The following is an 18,877-nucleotide window of genomic DNA, read 5'->3' on the forward strand; positions in this document are numbered from 1 at the left end:
GGGGCAAATGCAAATCATAGCTCTGTAACTGGTTTTAACTAATCATAGACATGTTTCTTCCTGATTAGTATGGCATTGGGGGATTAGCAGAGATCTAAGAACTGATAAACTAAGACCTTTCCTCATACAGTATTCTCTGATGTTTAAGTTGTATTCAAATTAATACCTTGGTGAGAGATTTTAAGACTTAGTAATATTATCTTTCCTTGTCATTCCTTTCCTTATTGCTGTCTTTTATTAAATCTTTGCTGAGAAGAAAAGGTAAGCTTACCAGTAGGTTTTGAGAACATTGAGTTGAGTGGATTAGTAAAGGGGGGATTAGCCAGGTTCCATTTTCTTATGGAAGGCTAAAGTAAATGGTATGAATATGTTGTATCAGAGTGATGAGTTCTATCAAAACAGACAACCAAATGCAGATCCTAACGAAAGATTAAATTTTAGGTAAACACAATGATGGAAAAGGAAACTGAGCTGCAGATGGAAATGCATGAGATGGCACAGAAAACGACAGAGCTGAAGGAAGAATTTAGTGGAGAGAAAAATAGGCTAAATGAAGAGTTAAAAATACTGTTGGAAGAAATAAAGAACAGCAAAGTAAGTTTCTCTGTTATAGATTTATTACGATTTGCAAACTCTGTTTGTTGGTACCTCTGTAACATACCAAACATTTTTAGCTTTTGAAAAAATAAGCCTGTGCTTATGTTATGATGAGATTTGCAGTAATCTCCACCATGCAGAACTGTCATGAGCCCAGAAGGAGTCATGAGAGGCCTCTGAGCACAGGAAAATACCTGTCTCGGAGCCCAGATGTGCTTTTGCAGAAAAGTACCCGTGTACCACATTAACTCACACTAGAAATAGATTTCATGCAGCTTTCAACAGGTTTGTCTGTCTTCCTTGTCTGTTACATATTACAAGCTGGAATGTTGCTAGAGACACAAGCTTTGGTCTGCTAAGAACTAACATAGTAACGGAATGGAAGTCAGAGTAAAATGTGAAGTTAGCATAGTCTTGGGGTACCATTTTAGGGCAGGGTTAATGTGGCACATCTATAATGTTCCCCTGGCAGATATTGCTAATTCCTACCTTTCTCCTGAATCTCCTAACACCGTGTCCTGGTACTGCTACCATGCAGGCAGAACTGGTGGGTGAGATGAAACCCGTTTGCTAAACCTGATTACACTAGAAACATTCCTTTATCTATATAGTCCTCATACAACTTCACCCCTGAGTAGTACTTAGAAAAGAACAGCAAAATAAGACAGTCATGGTTGCGACCCTGCAAAATCACAAAAAGTAATATTCTATGTAAGGTGTTGGGGGAAATTTGTGCCTTTTTCTAGATACAGTATTTAATCTATGAAAATTAAAAAAAATTTAGCACTTAATCTCAGCACTTGACTTAGGGAACTTTCTGGTATGCTGCCTGGCAGGAGTTCCTGTGAATGATAATTGTGTAGTGCATCTACTGAATTCTCTCTACCTAGCAGCTTGAGGGTATCTCAAGTATATTGCTATTGTATTTCATGTATTGGCACTGCTACCAGGAAAAGCTGGATGTTTGACCTCAGGTCCATACATATATGAGTGTGTTTGTTTGCAATGGCTTTATTCCTTCATTTATCTATTTTATAAATAACAAGTGCTAGTAAAGCTGGGATAGACTGTTGAACTATACCTATCCTGTGGTTCCTGTACTCATACAGCTTACAATCTAGACACATAATAAATCATGAAATAGGAAACATAAAACATAGTCATGAACTGATAAGTACTATAAAAGAAACATATAAGATTCTTTGCCTCAGAGTAATTGGGACATGGAGGTGTAGCGGAAAGAAACAACCTAGTTTAGGTGCAGTAGCCAGAGGATATCACTCGCAGGATGAGAAGTCAGCTAGGCAAAGAATGGGCAGAGGAAATAGCCTTCTAAGTCTAGAGAGCAGTGTGTTGAAAGCTCCGAGATTAGAAAGATTGTTATATTTTGGAAGTGGAAAGGACGCCACTGTGACTGGAGCTAGAGAGAAAATGACGTGAAAAAAAGATTGGCGGCATAGGAAGGCTATGGACGGAGTAGGGGAGGTTTAGGGCAGGAATATTAATTTGGATAGTTAAGCATATAGAGAGTATTTAGCATTTATGAGAATAGCAGAAAACACAGATGGAGAAGAGAAGATTCCCAGGGCCTAGCCCAGAAGAATTCCAGCATACAAAGTGAGATGGAAGAAGGGCCAGAAAAGAAAACAGAAATCTTGAAGAGGCAAACCAGGAGAGGGCTGTGTTCTAGAAGTCAAGAGGAAAGAATGTCAGATAAATGGAAAAACATCCTGTGCTCATGGATTGGAAGAATCAATATTGTTAAAATGACCATACCTGACTTCAAATTTTACTACAAGGCTGTAGTAACCAGAATAGCGTGCTACTGGTACAAGAGCAGACACATGGACACATGGAACAAAATAGAGAATCCAGAAATAAACTCAAGTACTTATAACTGACTGATCCTTGAAAAAACAGACAAAAATATACACCAGGGAAGGACACTTGATTCGATAAATGGTGATGGTAAAATTGGATAGCTACATGCAGAAAAAATGAAACTTGATCTCTATCTCTCCTCATATACAAAAATTAACTTAAGGTATATTAAAGATTTAAATGTCAGACCTGAAACCATTAAAATTCTAGGGAAAAACCTAGGAAAAACTCTTGTGGAAATTGACCTAGGCAAATAATTTATGGCTAAAGCCCCAAAAGTGAATGCAACAAAAACAAAAATATATAAACAGGACTTACTTAACCTAAAAAGCTTCTGCACAGCAAGAGAAGTAATGAACATAGTAAACAGGCAACATACAGAATGGGAGAAGAGATTTGCAAACTATACATTGGACAAAGGACTAATATCCAGAATCTACAAAGAATTAATATCAGCAAGAAGAAAGCAAATGACCTCATCAAAAAGTGGGCAAATGAGGTAAACAGATATCTCTCAAAAGAAGATTTACAAATGTCCAGCAAACATGAAAATACTCAACATCTCTTATCATCAAGGAAATGTAAATTAAAACTACAATGAGATACCACCTTATACCAGTCAGAATGGCCATTATTTAAGAAAAAAAGATAGATGCTGGTGTAGATGTGTTAGATAGGGAGCGTTTATATACTCTTGGTGTATAAATTAGTACAACCCTGTGTGGAAATTGGTATGGGGATTTCTCAAAGAACTAAAAGAAAATCTACCATTGGATCTGGCAGTCTCACTACTAAGTATCTACCCAAAGGAACAGAGGTCGTTATACAAAAAAGACACCTACATTCAAATGTTTATTGCAGCACAGTCTACAATTGCAAAAATGTGGCATCAACCTAAATGCCCATCAACTGATTGGTAGGTAAATGAACATGTGAAATACACACACACACACACACACACACACACACACACACACACACACACACACACAGATTTTGTCTTATCTATAAATGTATACACACATACACACACACACACACACACACACACACACACACACACACACACACACACACACACACACAAATACCATGGAATACTATTAAGCCGTCAAAAAAAACCCATAATGTCTTGCAGTAACTTGGATGGAATTGGAGACCATCATTATAAGTGAACTAGTGCAGGAACAGGGAACCAAATACCACATCTTCTCACTGATATTGAGAGCTAAACCAAGGATCTGCAAAGCCACAGAGAATGGTATAATGGACACTGAAAACTCAGAAGGTGGAGGGTGGGAAGGAATAGCAGGATGAAAAATCACTTATCGGGTACACCACTGGTGTGGTGGTGGTGGGTGCATTTAAAGCTCAGACTTCTTTGCCACCATACAATGCATCCATGTAACCAAAACCTATTTGTATCCCCTAAAGCTATTGAAATAAAAAAAATTTTTAAAAAGAGGAAGGAATGTCTCATGAAGGAAGGAGTGGTCAGCAGCGCCAAATGCTACTTAGAGGTTGAGTGAGATAAACTCAGAAGAGTGTGACTTGAATTTGCAGCATGAAGATCGATAATGCCATGAAAAGCTATTTCAGGAGGAGCTGGGGACAGAACCGGTTGGGCTAGGTTGAAGAGTGACTAGGAAATGAGGAAGTGGACACTGCACATATAGAAACAACTGTTTGGGGTTAAGCATGGAGAATAGAGATGCCCCCAGCACTGGGGTTTTGCTAGTCCTTCACAGTGAAGGGAGAGAGTGGGGCAAAAGAGTGCAGGGCATTTGGAAGGAAATTTTGATAGTGATAGAACACAAGGTCTGACTGGTCAAGGGAGAAGATGTAAGTCCGGTGGCGATGGAGTGTAAATGTGGTGGCAGTTCTCTTGATGAGGTTGGGAATTATTGCAATGGAAATTTGTAAATAAACAAGGTTGGAAGCATATGAAGGTAGGATCCCAGAGTGAATTAGTGGAAATCAAGGTTTCAGATATTCTGTGGTCTCTATGGATGTGACCTTGAGAGATAAAAGTGTCATTGGAGGGATTCTAGTACTGTTCTGGATAGATTTTGTTTTGCCTGTAAATGAATTCTTTTTTGCAGTACTCATTTATATATATGCAGGTTCTTAGTTATGATTTTATTCATTTATTTTAGAGACAGAATCTGTCTCTACCACCCAGGCTAGAGCACAGTGGCACAGTCATAGCTCACTGCATCCTCGAACTCCTGGGCTCAAGTGATCTTTCTGTGATTACATAACCCCAGACTCCACTTGGATATTATGTAATATATGGCATATGAATTGTATTAAGTAATATCTTTAAAAATGCAGAATTCTAAAACAATATGTAAGAGGATCATGAACATATAAAGGAAGACCAAACAGCAGGAGTGATCAGCCTCATACAGCACTGGGGTTACAGGTGTGAGCCACTGTGCCCCTCTGGATTTTACGACTTTTCTCTTTAGGGTCAACTGAAGGAGCTCACACTAGAAAATAGTGAATTGAAGAAGAGTTTGGATTGCATGCACAAAGACCAGGTGGAAAAGGACAGGAAAGTGAGAGAAGACATAGCTGAGTATCAGCTACAGCTTCAGGAAGCTGAAAAGAGACACCAGGCTTTGCTTTTGGACACAAACAAACAGGTAAAATATGGTATTGGTTACCGGGGGAGCTGGAGAGTGTATGTTGACCATGTTTTTGCAAGAAAGTTAATATTCTGTTATTTTTATGCTATATGATCTTATAAAGGGTCTCACATCTTTGCCCTAGTTACCAGTTATTTTATCACTTGGTTTTTTAAAAACATAGCTCCATTTTGGAGAAGGATAATAGAGCTGCAAGCACTCTGAAATGATCCTAGGAACAGCAGTATTTTTTGTTTTCCTTACAGTTTTTTTTTAGCTGAACTCCTGGCTAAAATAACTTTTTTCTTTTTTTTGCCCTAGTATGAGATAGAAATCCAGGCATATCGAGAGAAATTGACTTCTAAAGAAGAATATCTCAACTCACAGAAGTTGGAGATGGACCTCTTAAAGTCTAGTAAAGAAGAACTCAATAATTCTTTGAAAGCTGCCACTCAAGTTTTAGAAGAATTGAAGAAAACCAAGGTATGTTGACTTCTCATTGCTTTATGGCTAAGAATTATTTATACAGGTGGTAATGTAGTGATTAACCTGGATAACTTTTCCAGTGAAGGTTTTGCTTAGAGGGTGATTTAAAATTATGTTAATTGAATATAAACAAACCGAAAACTAGGTATATGCTTATTATATTTATAGCTCTTACACAACTATTAAGGTAAAGGAACTTTACCATTTAAATACAAACTGACAAAATTCAAAATCACATTAAATGATTAATAATGTTGTGTTGCTGCAAAATGAGAAATGTTGGCTTTAATAATAGAAAGAAGTAGCACTGTTGAAACTGAATTAAATGGGTCTTGAATCCCTTTATGATTGGAATCAGAAATAGAAAGTTCTAAAAGGGCATATTTACTACAACATTGCTAATAAATTATTTCGAGATGAAACATACAAAGAGGAGATCCAAGATATCACATCTACTTGCAACATGAATATGGTACTCAGGTTCTTCTTCATCACAGCTGCACCCCTCCTTCCCCTTCCTCCTCCTCTTCTTCCCCCCTCCTCCCCCTGCTCTCCCTCCTCCTCCTGCTGTTTGGTCTTCCTTTATATGTTCATGATCCTCTTACATATTGTTTTAGAATTCTGCATTTTTAAAGATATTACTTAATACAATTCATATGCCATATATTACATAATATCCAAGTGGAGTCTGGGGTTATGTAATCAAATTGTAATCAAATTCCTATTTTTCCTGAATATTCTCACAAGGTGGGATGAATGCAAACTATAAATACCTTCATATCTGTTCAGGTCAAGTTTTGCCTCTAAGTCATTTTCACAGCTTTTAAAAAAATTTTGGTTATATGAATAAGGAACTATGCATTTGTACCACTAAGTTGTATGGTGACACAATTCTCCCATTCTTTTCACTTTCTACTTGAGCCACTATAACATCTAAATTTTTATAGTGAGCTATAATATCATTTGGCCTCACTTGGTATGACTAAAACAAATGCCATCTTAGGTACTGAAATTTTGCGACAGCGTGATTACACATTGGAACACAATTCTCTCACTGAGAATTCTGGACCCATCAGGAATATGTACATAAACTGTCTACCCAGTAATCCTGTGTGATTCTCATTGGATAAGCACAAACGTAGCTGGCACAGGACATGATCTTAGGAACTGTGATTTAAATTTTTTTTTTTTTTTTTTTTTTTAGTTAGGGTCTCACTTTGTTACCCAGACTGGAGGGCAGTGGCATGATCACTGTAGCCTCCACCTCCTGGGCTCAGGTGATCCTTCTGTCTCAGCCTCCTGAATAGCTGGGACTATAGGCGCATGCCACCATACCCAGCTAACTTGATTTTTGTAGAGATGAGGTCTCACTGTGTTGCTCAGGCTGCCCTTGAACTCCTCACCTCAAGCGTCCCTCTCTCCTTGGCCTTCCAGAGTATTGGAATTACAGGTGTGAGCCACTGCACCCGGCTGATTTACACTTTTGAAACTCACGGAAACAGAACAGAGTACCATACGTTCTCACTCATAAGCGGACCTTGAACAATAATTATAATACTATAAGAAAGGGATTGGCAGTAGTGGGAAACTGTCAGGGGAGGGATGTGGGATTGGCAGTTGAGGGAAACTGCTAGGGGAGGGAGGGGCATACCTCATCAACAAGGGTACCTGCATAATCAACATTTGTAAACCTAACCCTGAATTGTACCCTACATCTTTATAATAATAAAAAAAAAGAAACTAAGGGAATGACAAAACCACACTGTCAATGGGGAGACTTAGGAAACTGAGTAGAGAAGGTGAGTTATTTTGTGCATCTTTAGATGTTTTGTTGTGAGCCCAATAATTCCTTAAATTACAATATATGAGTCATAATTATATCTCATTGTTTTTTATATGCTTATAAAAAGAAATTAAATAGAATTGCTTTTGCTTATAGACAGACAATCTAAAATATATAAATCAGCTAAAGAAGGAAAATGAACGTTCCCAGGGGAAAATAAAGTTGTTGATCAAGTCCTGTAAGCAGATGGAAGAGGAAAAGGAAATTTTACAGAAAGAACTATCTCGACTTGAAGCTACACAGGAGAAGCAGAAAACAGGTAGGTGTTCGCTGAGCCATATAATTTACCCAAAACTCTCTTCCAATAGTGAAATAACACACATTGTGCATGCATAGCAGGTGTTTTTGGTGCTCTCTTCTATTACTAAGAGCTGATTTTTCATCAGTTACCCGTTTTTCAATTTCTGAATTTTGTGCTTGGGATCATTTTAGGATTCAGAATGAAACTTGCATTTTATTTATTTTGCTTTTAAAAAATTTTTGTTGAAGCTTGCATTTTGAAATAGAATTATCCCATCTTCTGTACCATAAAACATGCAAAAAACAAAAACAAAAAATCTGGCCCTTTATGCTAATAAGCCATTCAAAGAAGAGTTTGTGGTGCTGATGTCCAGTTGAGTAGTTTGTCAACATCAGATTGGCATCTGAGTTGGCACCGGCAACTTAGAAATAACAGATTCTGGTTGGCCTCAGTCCATTATCATGGGTCATCTAAACGGAATGTGTAGGGTTGGCAGGGCGTATTTTTATTTGTGCAGGAAAAATATCAAAGAAAAGGAGTGATGACTCTCCTTGTTGCTTTTTTCCATGTATGCCCCTGCAGTGGTATTTGCTTACTGTTTGGATGACTGCTGGTAAGTGTAGTATGAGTGGCTCTTCTGCACCACAGTTTGGTAGAGTGGGTTAGTCAGCGGTCTTGTGGGGAACAGTGCTCAGAGTAGACTGAGGTTTCAGGAAGACATTTTTGTAATGGATTTAATACCATCCATGGTAGCTACAAGTTGACTAAGATGCCCACCTTTATAGTGTTCCCTCAAACTTTTGTCTATCAGCCCCTCCACTATCTCCAATGGATTCAGAGTTTTTTGGACTTGCCTTATCATGACCCCTTCCTGTCTCCCAAAGTTGTACAACCAAGACTTCATATTCATAATCTTTACTGACTTTTATGGTTCTTTTACTCTTATGGTAGAAAAAATGGACCGGGCAAAATAGGGGATATAAAAATTAATTCATGGCCAGGCATGATCTGCACAGCCTGCAATCCTAGCACTTTGGGAGGCTGAGGTGAGGGGATTGCCTGAGCCCACGGGTTCGAGAACAGCCTGGGCAACTTGGTGAGACCTCATCTCTACAATAAATCAAAAAATTAGCTGGGTATGGTAGCACACACCTGTAGTTCTGGCTACTTGGAAGGCTGAGGTGGAAGGATTGCCTGAGCCTAGTGAGTCAACACTGGGGTGGCCGTGAGCATGCCACGGCACCCCAGCCTGGGCGACAGAGTGAGACTCCAACTCAAAAAAAAAAAAAATTAATTAACTTGATCTCATATAACTACAACTACAAGAAAGTTTAATGGGTTGGCTGAAGTATGAGTTTGAGATTTTGGTGGATTTTATTTAAGTTACCCAATAAAAGACATGTATCTACTGGAATATGTATCTTGATATGATACCTCTCAAACAAGAGTTGTTTGAACTATAAGAACATATATATATATAGAGAGAGAGAGAGAGAGATTTATCTCCCCCTTCCCTCCTAAATAATCAAAGAATGGATCTAAGATTATCTGCTTCATGATACCCAGTAATTATGGTTTCCCTACAGACTTGTGATCCATTCTGTGGATGTCAGTAAGTCTTTTCCCCGAGAGAAGCATTAAGGTGCACATGATGTGTCGCTTTGTTTTGGACAGGTACTGTTGTGGATGCTACGGTAGATGAGTTAATAACTGAGATGAAAGAACTGAAAGAAACTCTTGAAGAAAAAACCAAGGAGGCAGACGAATACTTGGATAAGTACTGTGCTCTGCTTATAAGCCATGAAAAGTTAGAGAAAGCTAAAGAGATGTTAGAAACGCAAGTTGATCATCTCTGTTCACAACAGTCTAAACACAATTTCCGAAGTTCTCCTATGCTGAATTCACTTGTTCTAGGACCATCTCCAATCCCTTCTGTTCCTGAAAAGAAGTTGTCATCTGGCCACAATAAAGCTTCAGGCAAGAGGCAAAGGTCCAGTGGGGTGTGGGAGAATAGTGGAGGACCAACACCTTCTACCCCAGAAACATTTTCTAAAAAAAGTAGGAAAGCAGTCAAAAGTGGCGGTCACCGGGCAGGGGATGCAGAAGATGCTGAGTTTGAGCCAGAGGGACTTCCGGAAGTTGTAAAGAAAGGTATGCCTAATTTGAAAACAAAATGATTTGTGTTCTTTTGAAATTCCACATAAAAATATGCACATAAAAAGACAGAAGCATTTGCTTCTTCCATTATTGTACAGTAATGCTAACTGACCCTCACAAATAATAGTCTGATTTTAAATGGGTGAGGGATTTGCTTTCCTTTCTGTCATGTGAGAATAACTAGGACCTAATTACTCAGAGTCAGGGTCTCACTCTGTTGTCCAGGCTGGAATGCAGTGGCACGATCACAGCTCACTACAGTTTCCAATTCCTGGGCTCAAGTGATCCTCCTGCATCAGCCTCCGAGGTAGATGGGACTGCAGATGCACACCACCACACCTGGCTAATTTTTAAATTTTGTGTAGAGATGAGGTCTTGCTATGTTGTCCACACTGGTCTTGAACTCCTGGGCTCAAGTTATCCTCCTGCCTCTACCTCCCAAAATGCTGGGATTACAGGCATGAATCACCATGCCTGGCCTACCCATGTCACCTTTGCAAAAGAGCTGGTCAGTTGGAAAAATGACCATCTAAAATCTTTTTTTTTTTTTTTTTTTGAGTTGGATCTCACTCTGTTGCCCAGACTGGAGTGCAGTGGCCGCTGCTGGCCACCACAGCCTCGACCCGCTGGGCTCCAGTGATCCTTCCGCCTCAGCCTTCCAAGTGGCCGGAATTATAGGCATGTGCTACCACGCCTGGCTGATTTTTTGATTTATTGTAGAGATGATGTCTCGCTGCCCAGGCGGGTCTCGAACCCAGGGGCTCAGGCAATCCACTCACCTCAGCCTCCCAAAGGCACAGGATTACAGGCTGAGCCACCGAGCCCGGCTAAAATCTTTTTAAAAGTTGCTATTCCTATGCTAAAAAATCTCCAAATCAAGGATACTTTTCAAGGGTCTCCCACCATCAGCCACGACTGGCCCAGCTAGCAGGTACTGGAGGAGGGAGGAGATTGGCCTGGTGATGCTGTCCTCTGAGTGGAGCCACTGATCACACTTTTTTTTCCCTTTTTTGTTTTTAGACAAGGTCTCACTCTGTTGCCCAGATTGAAATGAAGTGGCACAATCATGGATCACTGCAGCCTCGACCTCCTGGCCTCATGTTATCTTCCTGTCTCAGCCTCCCAAGTAGCTAGGACTACAGGCATGTGCCATCATGCCTGGCTAATGTTTTGATTTTTTTTGTTGTTGTTGTTAAAGATGAGGTCTCACTATGTTGCCCATGCTTGTCTCAAACTCCTGGGCTCAAGCGATCCTACTACCTTGGCCTCCCAAAGTGCTGCTGGTATTACAGATGTGAGCTACTGTGCCTGGCCTGTTTTTTGGGTTTTTTTTTAAACTCAGTGCTTCCTACCTCTGGTCCAGGACTGGTGTCAGGCTAGGAATTGTTTATTGGTCCATGACAGAAAAAAAAAAGTACAGAAATTAAGAGTAAGAGTTTAGAAAGTCTCGTAGCAATTTGGCATTGCTGCAACATCTAAGCACATAATCTTTTCCTATTGATTTGTTCTTATGATATTATACAAAAACGTATTCCACAGTAGATTGGAAATTCCTCCACCCCACTCCCTGCAAACAAGTCAGAATAGATTCTTTGCCATAGTTGGTTTGAGAAGCACTGCTCTGAGTAACTCTAGCTTCAAAATAATTAGCTGTCTCTCACTGGTGATTTTTATTTGTAGTTAAAGGGTTAAAAACAAAAACAAAGGCTGCTTTAGTTAGCTCTGCATGCCCTCCTGGAATGTAGTATGCTTTTACTTAATATCCTTGGGACTAACTTTCTCTTCTTAGTCACTAAGAATCATGATAGTTCTTTCTATGGAAGGAGATGATGTGAGCAAGTGTGAAATCACCCTTAGGAAGGTTGGCCTCTCCTCCCACCAGCATGAGAGTGATTGCCTGAAGTAACTTACCATTTTACATTTTCCCCTTTTAAACAGGAACTGGCCTTTCTTTCTGATTTTTCTTTTCCATCTTACTCTTTTCTTTCCTCCAATCCAAATTTTATAATAAGACCTGCTGGTATTCTTTAGATTTTGGGAAAATGCAAAGTAAGTCATCCATATAGAGGAAGAAGTAACAGCAGTTTTTTTTTTCTGTGTAGTGTTATTTTCCATCTACTTCTCCCTTCTCTCATTGCAGTTTTTTATGTTTCTTTTTCGTCTTCTTTTTGAGTTGGGGTCTCACTCTGTTGCCCTGGCTAGAGTACAGTGGCACAATAGTGCTCACTGTGGCCTCGACCTTCTAGGTTCATGTAGATCCTTCTACCTCAGCCTCCTGAGTGGCTGGGACTACAGGCACATGCCAACATGCCTAGTTAATTTTTTTATTTTTTGTAGAGATGAGGTCTTGCTATGTTGCCTAGGCTGGTCTTGAATTCCTGGGCTCAAGCGATCCTTCTGCGTTGGCCTCCCAAAGTGCTGAGATTACAGGCATGAGCTACTGTGTCCAGCAGTTTTTTGTTTCTAATAGGAGAAAACCTGCTATTGATTCAATTTGGTGACTACCAGGGCAACTGTAAAATTTAACACACTGTCTTCTGTGGCTGGGAGAAAGTATTTTTTGGAGTTACCTTTATCTTTGTTAAAACTTTACCTAGTGAACATCATTTCCACTACAGAGAGAATTAACCTAGCAGTGTTGAAAGTCATCTTTTTTGCCCTTAGGGTTTGCCGACATCCCAACAGGAAAGACCAGCCCATACGTCCTGCGGAGAACAACCATGGCCACGAGGACCAGCCCCCGCCTGGCTGCACAGAAGTTAGTACTATCCCCACTGAGTCTCAGCAAAGAAAATCTTGCAGAGTCCTCCAAACCAACAGCTGGTGGCAGCAGATCACAAAAGGTAAACTCCTGTCATCATCCATCGACTGCTTTCGAAATCCAGGAAGTTGCAGTGTTATCTGGGTAAGGGTTGGACGCTGCACCTTCTGACTCAGGAGCCCTTTCAAGTCCGACCTTCTTCTTGAGATGGTATAAATAAATCAGTAGTGAGTAAGCCTGAAGATAAGCATTATAGTGTCAAGCTGCACAGTCTCATCCTTGACACTACAGGCCTCTTATATGCAGTCTGGTGGGAAATGGCATTGTTGTATCAAAACTCAATGGAGCTGTAAGAAAATTTTAGGCATTACTGTTGAAGAATTTGAAGAGGTAGCTTTTCTTTTGGTCACAGAATCAGTCATTGATTGTTTCAGATGTTTCACTCTTGCCCATCTGCTCCCAGCTGGTAATTCTCTGTGGATTTTATGAAACTTTTACTCTCTAAAACAACAACAGAAAAGTGCATGTTTCAATAGATGCCTAAAGAAAGGAACTCTGTAGATAGAGTTCTCTACTTTGAATGGTGAGGATAGGGCAGGATCAGAGTTCTCTACTTTGAATGTTGAGGATAGGGCAGGATCTTAGTGACCTCTACATACCTTACAAGCAGCCAGAAAAAAATGTTATTTAAAGCATAGAGAATATTTGCTTAACAGACCTTTATTCCTATTACTAGAATTTATACCAGCAGCTACCATTTATATATGCAAAGTGTGTATGTATTTTATTTTACTTTCACATTTTTTCATTTTTTTGAACGGCTACGCAGTATTATGAAAGAATAAAGAACGTGAGGCTCATAAAGATTTAACCTTCCAGTGTTAGCAACTCCTCTCTCTCAACTCCACTGTCTTGCTCTTTCCATCATAACAGGTGTTTCTCAAACTGGGGACCATGGAAATGTTGGAAGTTGCTGGAATAACTTCAAATAGTGCTAATGTTTTGTGATTTTACTTTGATTGCTCACTTGTCAGAGTTTGGTGAAGTATGCAATCTGATAACCTTGAACCAGCAGTCAAAAGCTTGAGAGTGTAGTGGCCCCTACTTGTGTAATGTAATAAATAATTCTTCAGTGAGCAATCACGTTCCTCTTTAGGATTTTGGATAGCAAAATACAAAAACATTTGTGATTAGATACATCCAAGCAACTACAAATTGTCAAGTTTGTTTTTGTAGGTGTATAAGAGATATAAGCATTAAGGAATTATACCTGGTAATAAGTTTGTTCATTATTTACATTATAATAAAAGTTTTGTTAAAACAAGGTTGAAGAAGAAAGGTCTGAGATTTTCACTCATTAAAATGGACCCATTGATTACTGGTATTTGAAATATTCTACCATTTTGTGCAAATTTTCTTCCTTTTTTTCACTAAATTCTCTTTCTCTCTCACAAACTTACATTTGGATTAAACTTTTGGATGCTGCCAACAACAAAACACTGAAGAATATACTGGAAAGTATATATTCAATGTACTGGATATACTGGCTTTCCAATGAACTTAGAATAACTAGTGCCCCTAAAGAAAGAATGAAGTTACCAAGCTTGACCGTAGCTGTTAACCACAAGACAACCACTGAAGACAGAAGGGGTCAGGGTTGTGGTCCTGGTGTAGGCTGTGCTATTTCCTTAGAGGGGTGACTGGGAGCCACCCTTTACTCTCAGTGAAACATAGCATTCATTCCTGTTTGTCTCACTGATGGAGATCAAATGAAGATATTTGGTTGGCTGGACAGAAAGCCATGACACATAGCGAGTACTCTGTGGCTCCCCTATCTTTAGGCAGCTCACTTTATTGTAATTACTTTGCTTACGTATCTGTCTTCTGATTTGCAGTCTGAGTTTTGAGAGATTTACCTGTGTCCTCATGTCTAATGCAGTGTCTGAAATTAAAAAAGCTTTTGCTGAATGAGTGGAACTGTGTATGTTGTCCTGAAGTGATTGCAATAATAGATGTTTGTAAAAGCATGTTAGGAAATCATTTTATGAAATTACCACACTGGTCATTTTTCTACTTTTATGCGGAGTTGATGGTAAAAGCAGTTGACCTGTGGTGATCGGATTTTTTATCTAGGAAAAAGAACTTTGTACGCTAGGGGGCCTGCTCTCCACACTACTGCTGAAATCTGCTGAGTACAGAGCGGTAACCATGGTTTCCTACAGACCTGTATTCAGTGCCTTAACTGCATGCAGTTCAGTAGGCACCATCAGCTACGAATTGCTAAGTGATTTTGTGCACTTGCAAATGAATGGGGGGGTCCTCTTGATGGGAGTTATAGGAGTCTTCATGATTAGATTCAAACTCTTCAAAACCTAGCCTAGTAATCTTTAATTTCTTTCAGCATTTTCTGAGTTGCTCTGTAAATCACTTGCCTTATCTGTTAAGTATATTACATCACTAACTTTTAAAAAATATACAACAAGGTATTATTTTTTCAAAACAATTGCTTAGAAACTCAGGATTATGAGTGCTCCCCTGAGATGACTGAGTTTTGAGAAAGACGGTTCCTTAGGTTATTTAGCAAGACCTTTAGTGACATCTGATAAATTCAAAGGGAGAAAAAAAGGGTAAAATACACATTAGGTAAGGATCATTGTCTGTTATGTCACTGGGATGAATAAACCCAGGAATTCCTAGTTTGCTGAAAACAAGGGAGTCAGTGATTGTACACTTGTTCTCCTGAACCTGGGCTTGGTGGTTCATATCAGAAGAGGTCAAGTAAACTGTAAAGTTATCATGGATGGTGGTGGTGTGGTCACCGCAGTACCAGGAAGCAGTTAGTAGGGGGCTTTGCTTTTTTTTCTACCTAGTGGGGTTCATTTTCACTGTGCTATTTGCTCTCTCCCCATTGTGGCTTTAGAGTCGTTTGTAAGACAGGGTTTGGATGCAGTATCTTACTAGATTAAATACTTGGTAAATTTGACCTTGTCTGGTTTTAGACTGCTCCGAAGCTAACTAGCCAACAAATCCACAGTTTACGTTCTGATTACAAATTACAGTATCCTCAATTCAGCATCAGAGAAATTGATTCTAGAGGGAAGAAGGCAGCAGGAGTGGACGTTAGCCATTTGTTTGGGACAAAGAGTTTTACAGGCTCATATTATCTATTGCCTATGGGATGGCTTTCTCTCTCTCTCCCCCCCTTTTTTAATGGTAGATCTAAACATCTGACTTTCCTGCATCTGATGGGTTCAAGGGAAACATTTGTCTTTGGTATCACTATTTTTCTTTAAAAAAAATTACTAGCAGTAAAACTCTTGTTTTTTCTTTCAACTTTCCATGGATGGTAATTTTCCATTAAGTCCTGATCCTTCAACAACTGCTGCTTGTCAGTGTCCTGCCCATCATGTGAGGTGGAAGCAAGCTTTCCAGGGATTTGATCTGTTGGCCAGATCTACTGTTTTCTGTAATGAAAAGTTTTTAACTACCTTTTAACACCACACACTTCCTATGGAAAGAGTATCAATGGGAAAATAATTTTCATTCTCTTCTTGTATCAGATGTCAGTTGCTCAGGGAGTGTCGGTCATATAGTTACTTTTCAACATCTGTACTGGACACAGGTTGACCCTTGTCAAAAGTCCTTCCTCTTTTTCTCTTTTGAATCAGGGTCATACTGTCACCCAGACTGGAGTACAATAGCGTGATGATGGCTTCCTGCAACCTCAGACTTCTGGGCTTGAGTGATCCTCCTGCCTCATCCTTCCATGCCTGGCTAAATTTTTTTGATTGATTGATTAATTTTTAATAGAGACATGGTCTCACTATGTTGCCTAAGTGCTTTCCTCTTTTTTTAAAAATATCTTTTTACTTGAATCTTCTACTCCTGCCTTTATGATTAAATAAAGCTTTTCTGTACTTTGTTTTTCTTGCACTTCTTTCTCTTTTTTGACCCTGTATCTTTTTTTCACTACTACATAAATCTCAAAAAATCTTTCCTTCTTCCCTCCCTCCCTCTATCCCTCTCTCTCCTCCTCCCCCTCATCCTCCTCCTCTTCCTTCTTTTTCTTCTTCTTCTTCTTCTTCCTCTTCCTCCTCCTCCTCCTCCTCTTCTTCTTCTCCTCCTCCTTCTCCTCCTCCTCCTCCTCCTCCTCCTCCTCCTCCAGTGGCATGGTGATGGCTCACTGTAGTCTTAAACTCCGGGGTTCAAGTGATTCTCCTACTTTGGCCTCCCAAAGTGCCAGATTATAGGCATGAGCCACCGCATCTGACTTAAATCTCAAAAAATCTTGACTCACTAGCTACTATACCTCTCATCTGTTTCTTCAGGTCTCACATTTCCTAATATACTTCTCTCTCGTAAAAGCAGGATGTCTGAGAGGGGAACCACTCTTTCTGGACTTTATTGCTAGAAAGGTGCTCTTCTGTTATAATCCAGATTCAATTAGAAACAACTATAAAGGGAGAATGATGAAAATACAGGACCAGGTTCTAGGTCTTTTAAATGTTGTGCTTCCATCCTATGAAGGTGGTATTTCACATTTGGATTATATTCTTGTCAAGTGATAGCAGGGGCTCAATTAAGACAAATAGAGTCAGATTTGGTTTCTCACTTAAGAATTCCTTGAACATTCACCATGTAGTCTAGCATGTTGTGGGCACTAGGACTACATGAGTAAATAGGACAAAGTTTTTGCCCTCAAAGAGCTTTACATTTTGGTCTGAAAATGTCGCATTTGCCGTGGAAGCAAGTTCCTGCCTATCATACGTGTCGAGGAAAGTTTGATGACTTGTTTGAGGTTGTGTCTGACATCCTCCTAACTTCTCTGTTGGGTGAGGCCTGTTCTCAGGGAAGAAGAAATATTGAAATTATGTAACTCCTAGAGAAAAGGAACATAACAACACTCAGTGACATAGCTCTGTGTTTTTCACGTTATAGAAATGTGAATATGATTTCAAGCTCTAACAGAGATGCTTGCGTGTGTTGCAGGTCAAAGTTACCCGGCAGAGCCCAGTGGATTCAAGCACCGCCTTTCGAGAACCCACCACAAAATCTCTCTCAGTCAGTACTCTTCCTGAGAGAAGGTCAGCAGACAGCCCCAAAGAAGGCCTGAGAGCCAAGAGAGGCCGACTTACCCCTAGCCCGGAGGCTGGACCTGTACCCCAGGGCAGCGAGAACTGCAGGGTCCAGTGAAGAGACCTGTGTCAAGACCTCTCAAGGCGGCAGTGGTTGACTAGATAAGAGTCTGCCTGCAGTGTAGGATTCCTCTTTAGTCAGGGAGCACTTTATCAGTGGGGAGAAAACCATTTCTTATAAATCTAAATATGTTGTCTTCTTTAGATCTCCTTTGTATAAGTATTAAAAAAGTCTGGAAGCACTGATCACCTCTTCAGCATTGATATTCCTCTGCTTTAATGTAAATAGTACTGTATAGAACTCTTTGATAATATGTTACAATTAAAATAGCGAGCATTATGTAACATCTTCTGTTTGTATGTGAATTTTCACTAAAAAATGCAAAACACATTTTATACTTCCAATTAACAACTCCCAGAAAAATGTAAGCTTTTACTTTATGATATTTCCTATCTGTTGTGTTAGGCATGAAGTAGTTTTAGACGAAGAATTTCTTTGAGCTGAGTAAATGAAGGAAAATAATGTAACATCTTTTTAAGGAAAACATGCACACATATCTATGTGGGTGTGTTTGTCTTCCTCTTCCATTGTGTTTTATAAATCTTTGCTTATGTAACTTGTACATATGTGTATGTGGGAGTGGTGGGAGGTGTGCGTTTATTTCCAATTAGTCTGGTTGTAGGCTTCTTAAGATGTAGAAGATCGTGTCTTCTGTCATTGTGTTTTTCTTTTTGAAGACCAATTTCTTAGAGTTCTTTAGTACGCATTCTCATATCTGGTGCTGTTGTATTAAAATATGGCCTTTGTTTTCTAATAAAATAACCAACCACCTTTGTTTTCTGTAAAAACAATTCCCAAATATAAAGGTATTATGAATATTGGTACCATTTCTTGCTAACTATAACATCCTCTTGCAATAGTAAAAATGTTTGAAGAAATAATTTAGATCTTTAAACAAATGATCCTAGTATATTTAGTGAACATCTTTAGTTATATGAAAAACACAATATGGACTGTGGCTCATAAGTTCATATGGGACTATAGTATGTCCAGCTTAGTGCCTAGTGCCTAGTACATTGTGTGTGCCCATTAAGTCACATCAGCAAGGATACAAATATGTGTGGTATTTTCCATCTCACTTATTG

At 39.4% G+C, this 18,877-nt stretch overlaps 1 protein-coding gene across 1 annotated transcript in view; it reads left to right on the plus strand.

Annotated features, from left to right (window-relative positions):
- The window catches only part of CENPF (centromere protein F), a 65,942-nt gene extending 47,362 nt beyond the window's left edge, over positions 1 to 18,580 (plus strand). Inside the window, exons 14-20 of the mRNA XM_008070088.2 lie at positions 442 to 594; positions 4,950 to 5,126; positions 5,430 to 5,591; positions 7,534 to 7,696; positions 9,353 to 9,829; positions 12,500 to 12,678; positions 17,586 to 18,580. Of these exons, the coding sequence (XP_008068279.1) occupies positions 442 to 594; positions 4,950 to 5,126; positions 5,430 to 5,591; positions 7,534 to 7,696; positions 9,353 to 9,829; positions 12,500 to 12,678; positions 17,586 to 17,789 (1,515 nt within the window). The 3' untranslated portion in view covers positions 17,790 to 18,580. The remainder of the gene's footprint in view (positions 1 to 441; positions 595 to 4,949; positions 5,127 to 5,429; positions 5,592 to 7,533; positions 7,697 to 9,352; positions 9,830 to 12,499; positions 12,679 to 17,585) is intronic.
- The last annotated feature ends 297 nt before the right edge of the window (positions 18,581 to 18,877 follow it).

Source organism: Carlito syrichta, unplaced genomic scaffold (genome assembly GCF_000164805.1).
Source record: "Carlito syrichta isolate Samal-C Ts95f unplaced genomic scaffold, Tarsius_syrichta-2.0.1 Scaffold312893, whole genome shotgun sequence".
Lineage (NCBI taxonomy): Eukaryota > Metazoa > Chordata > Mammalia > Primates > Tarsiidae > Carlito > Carlito syrichta.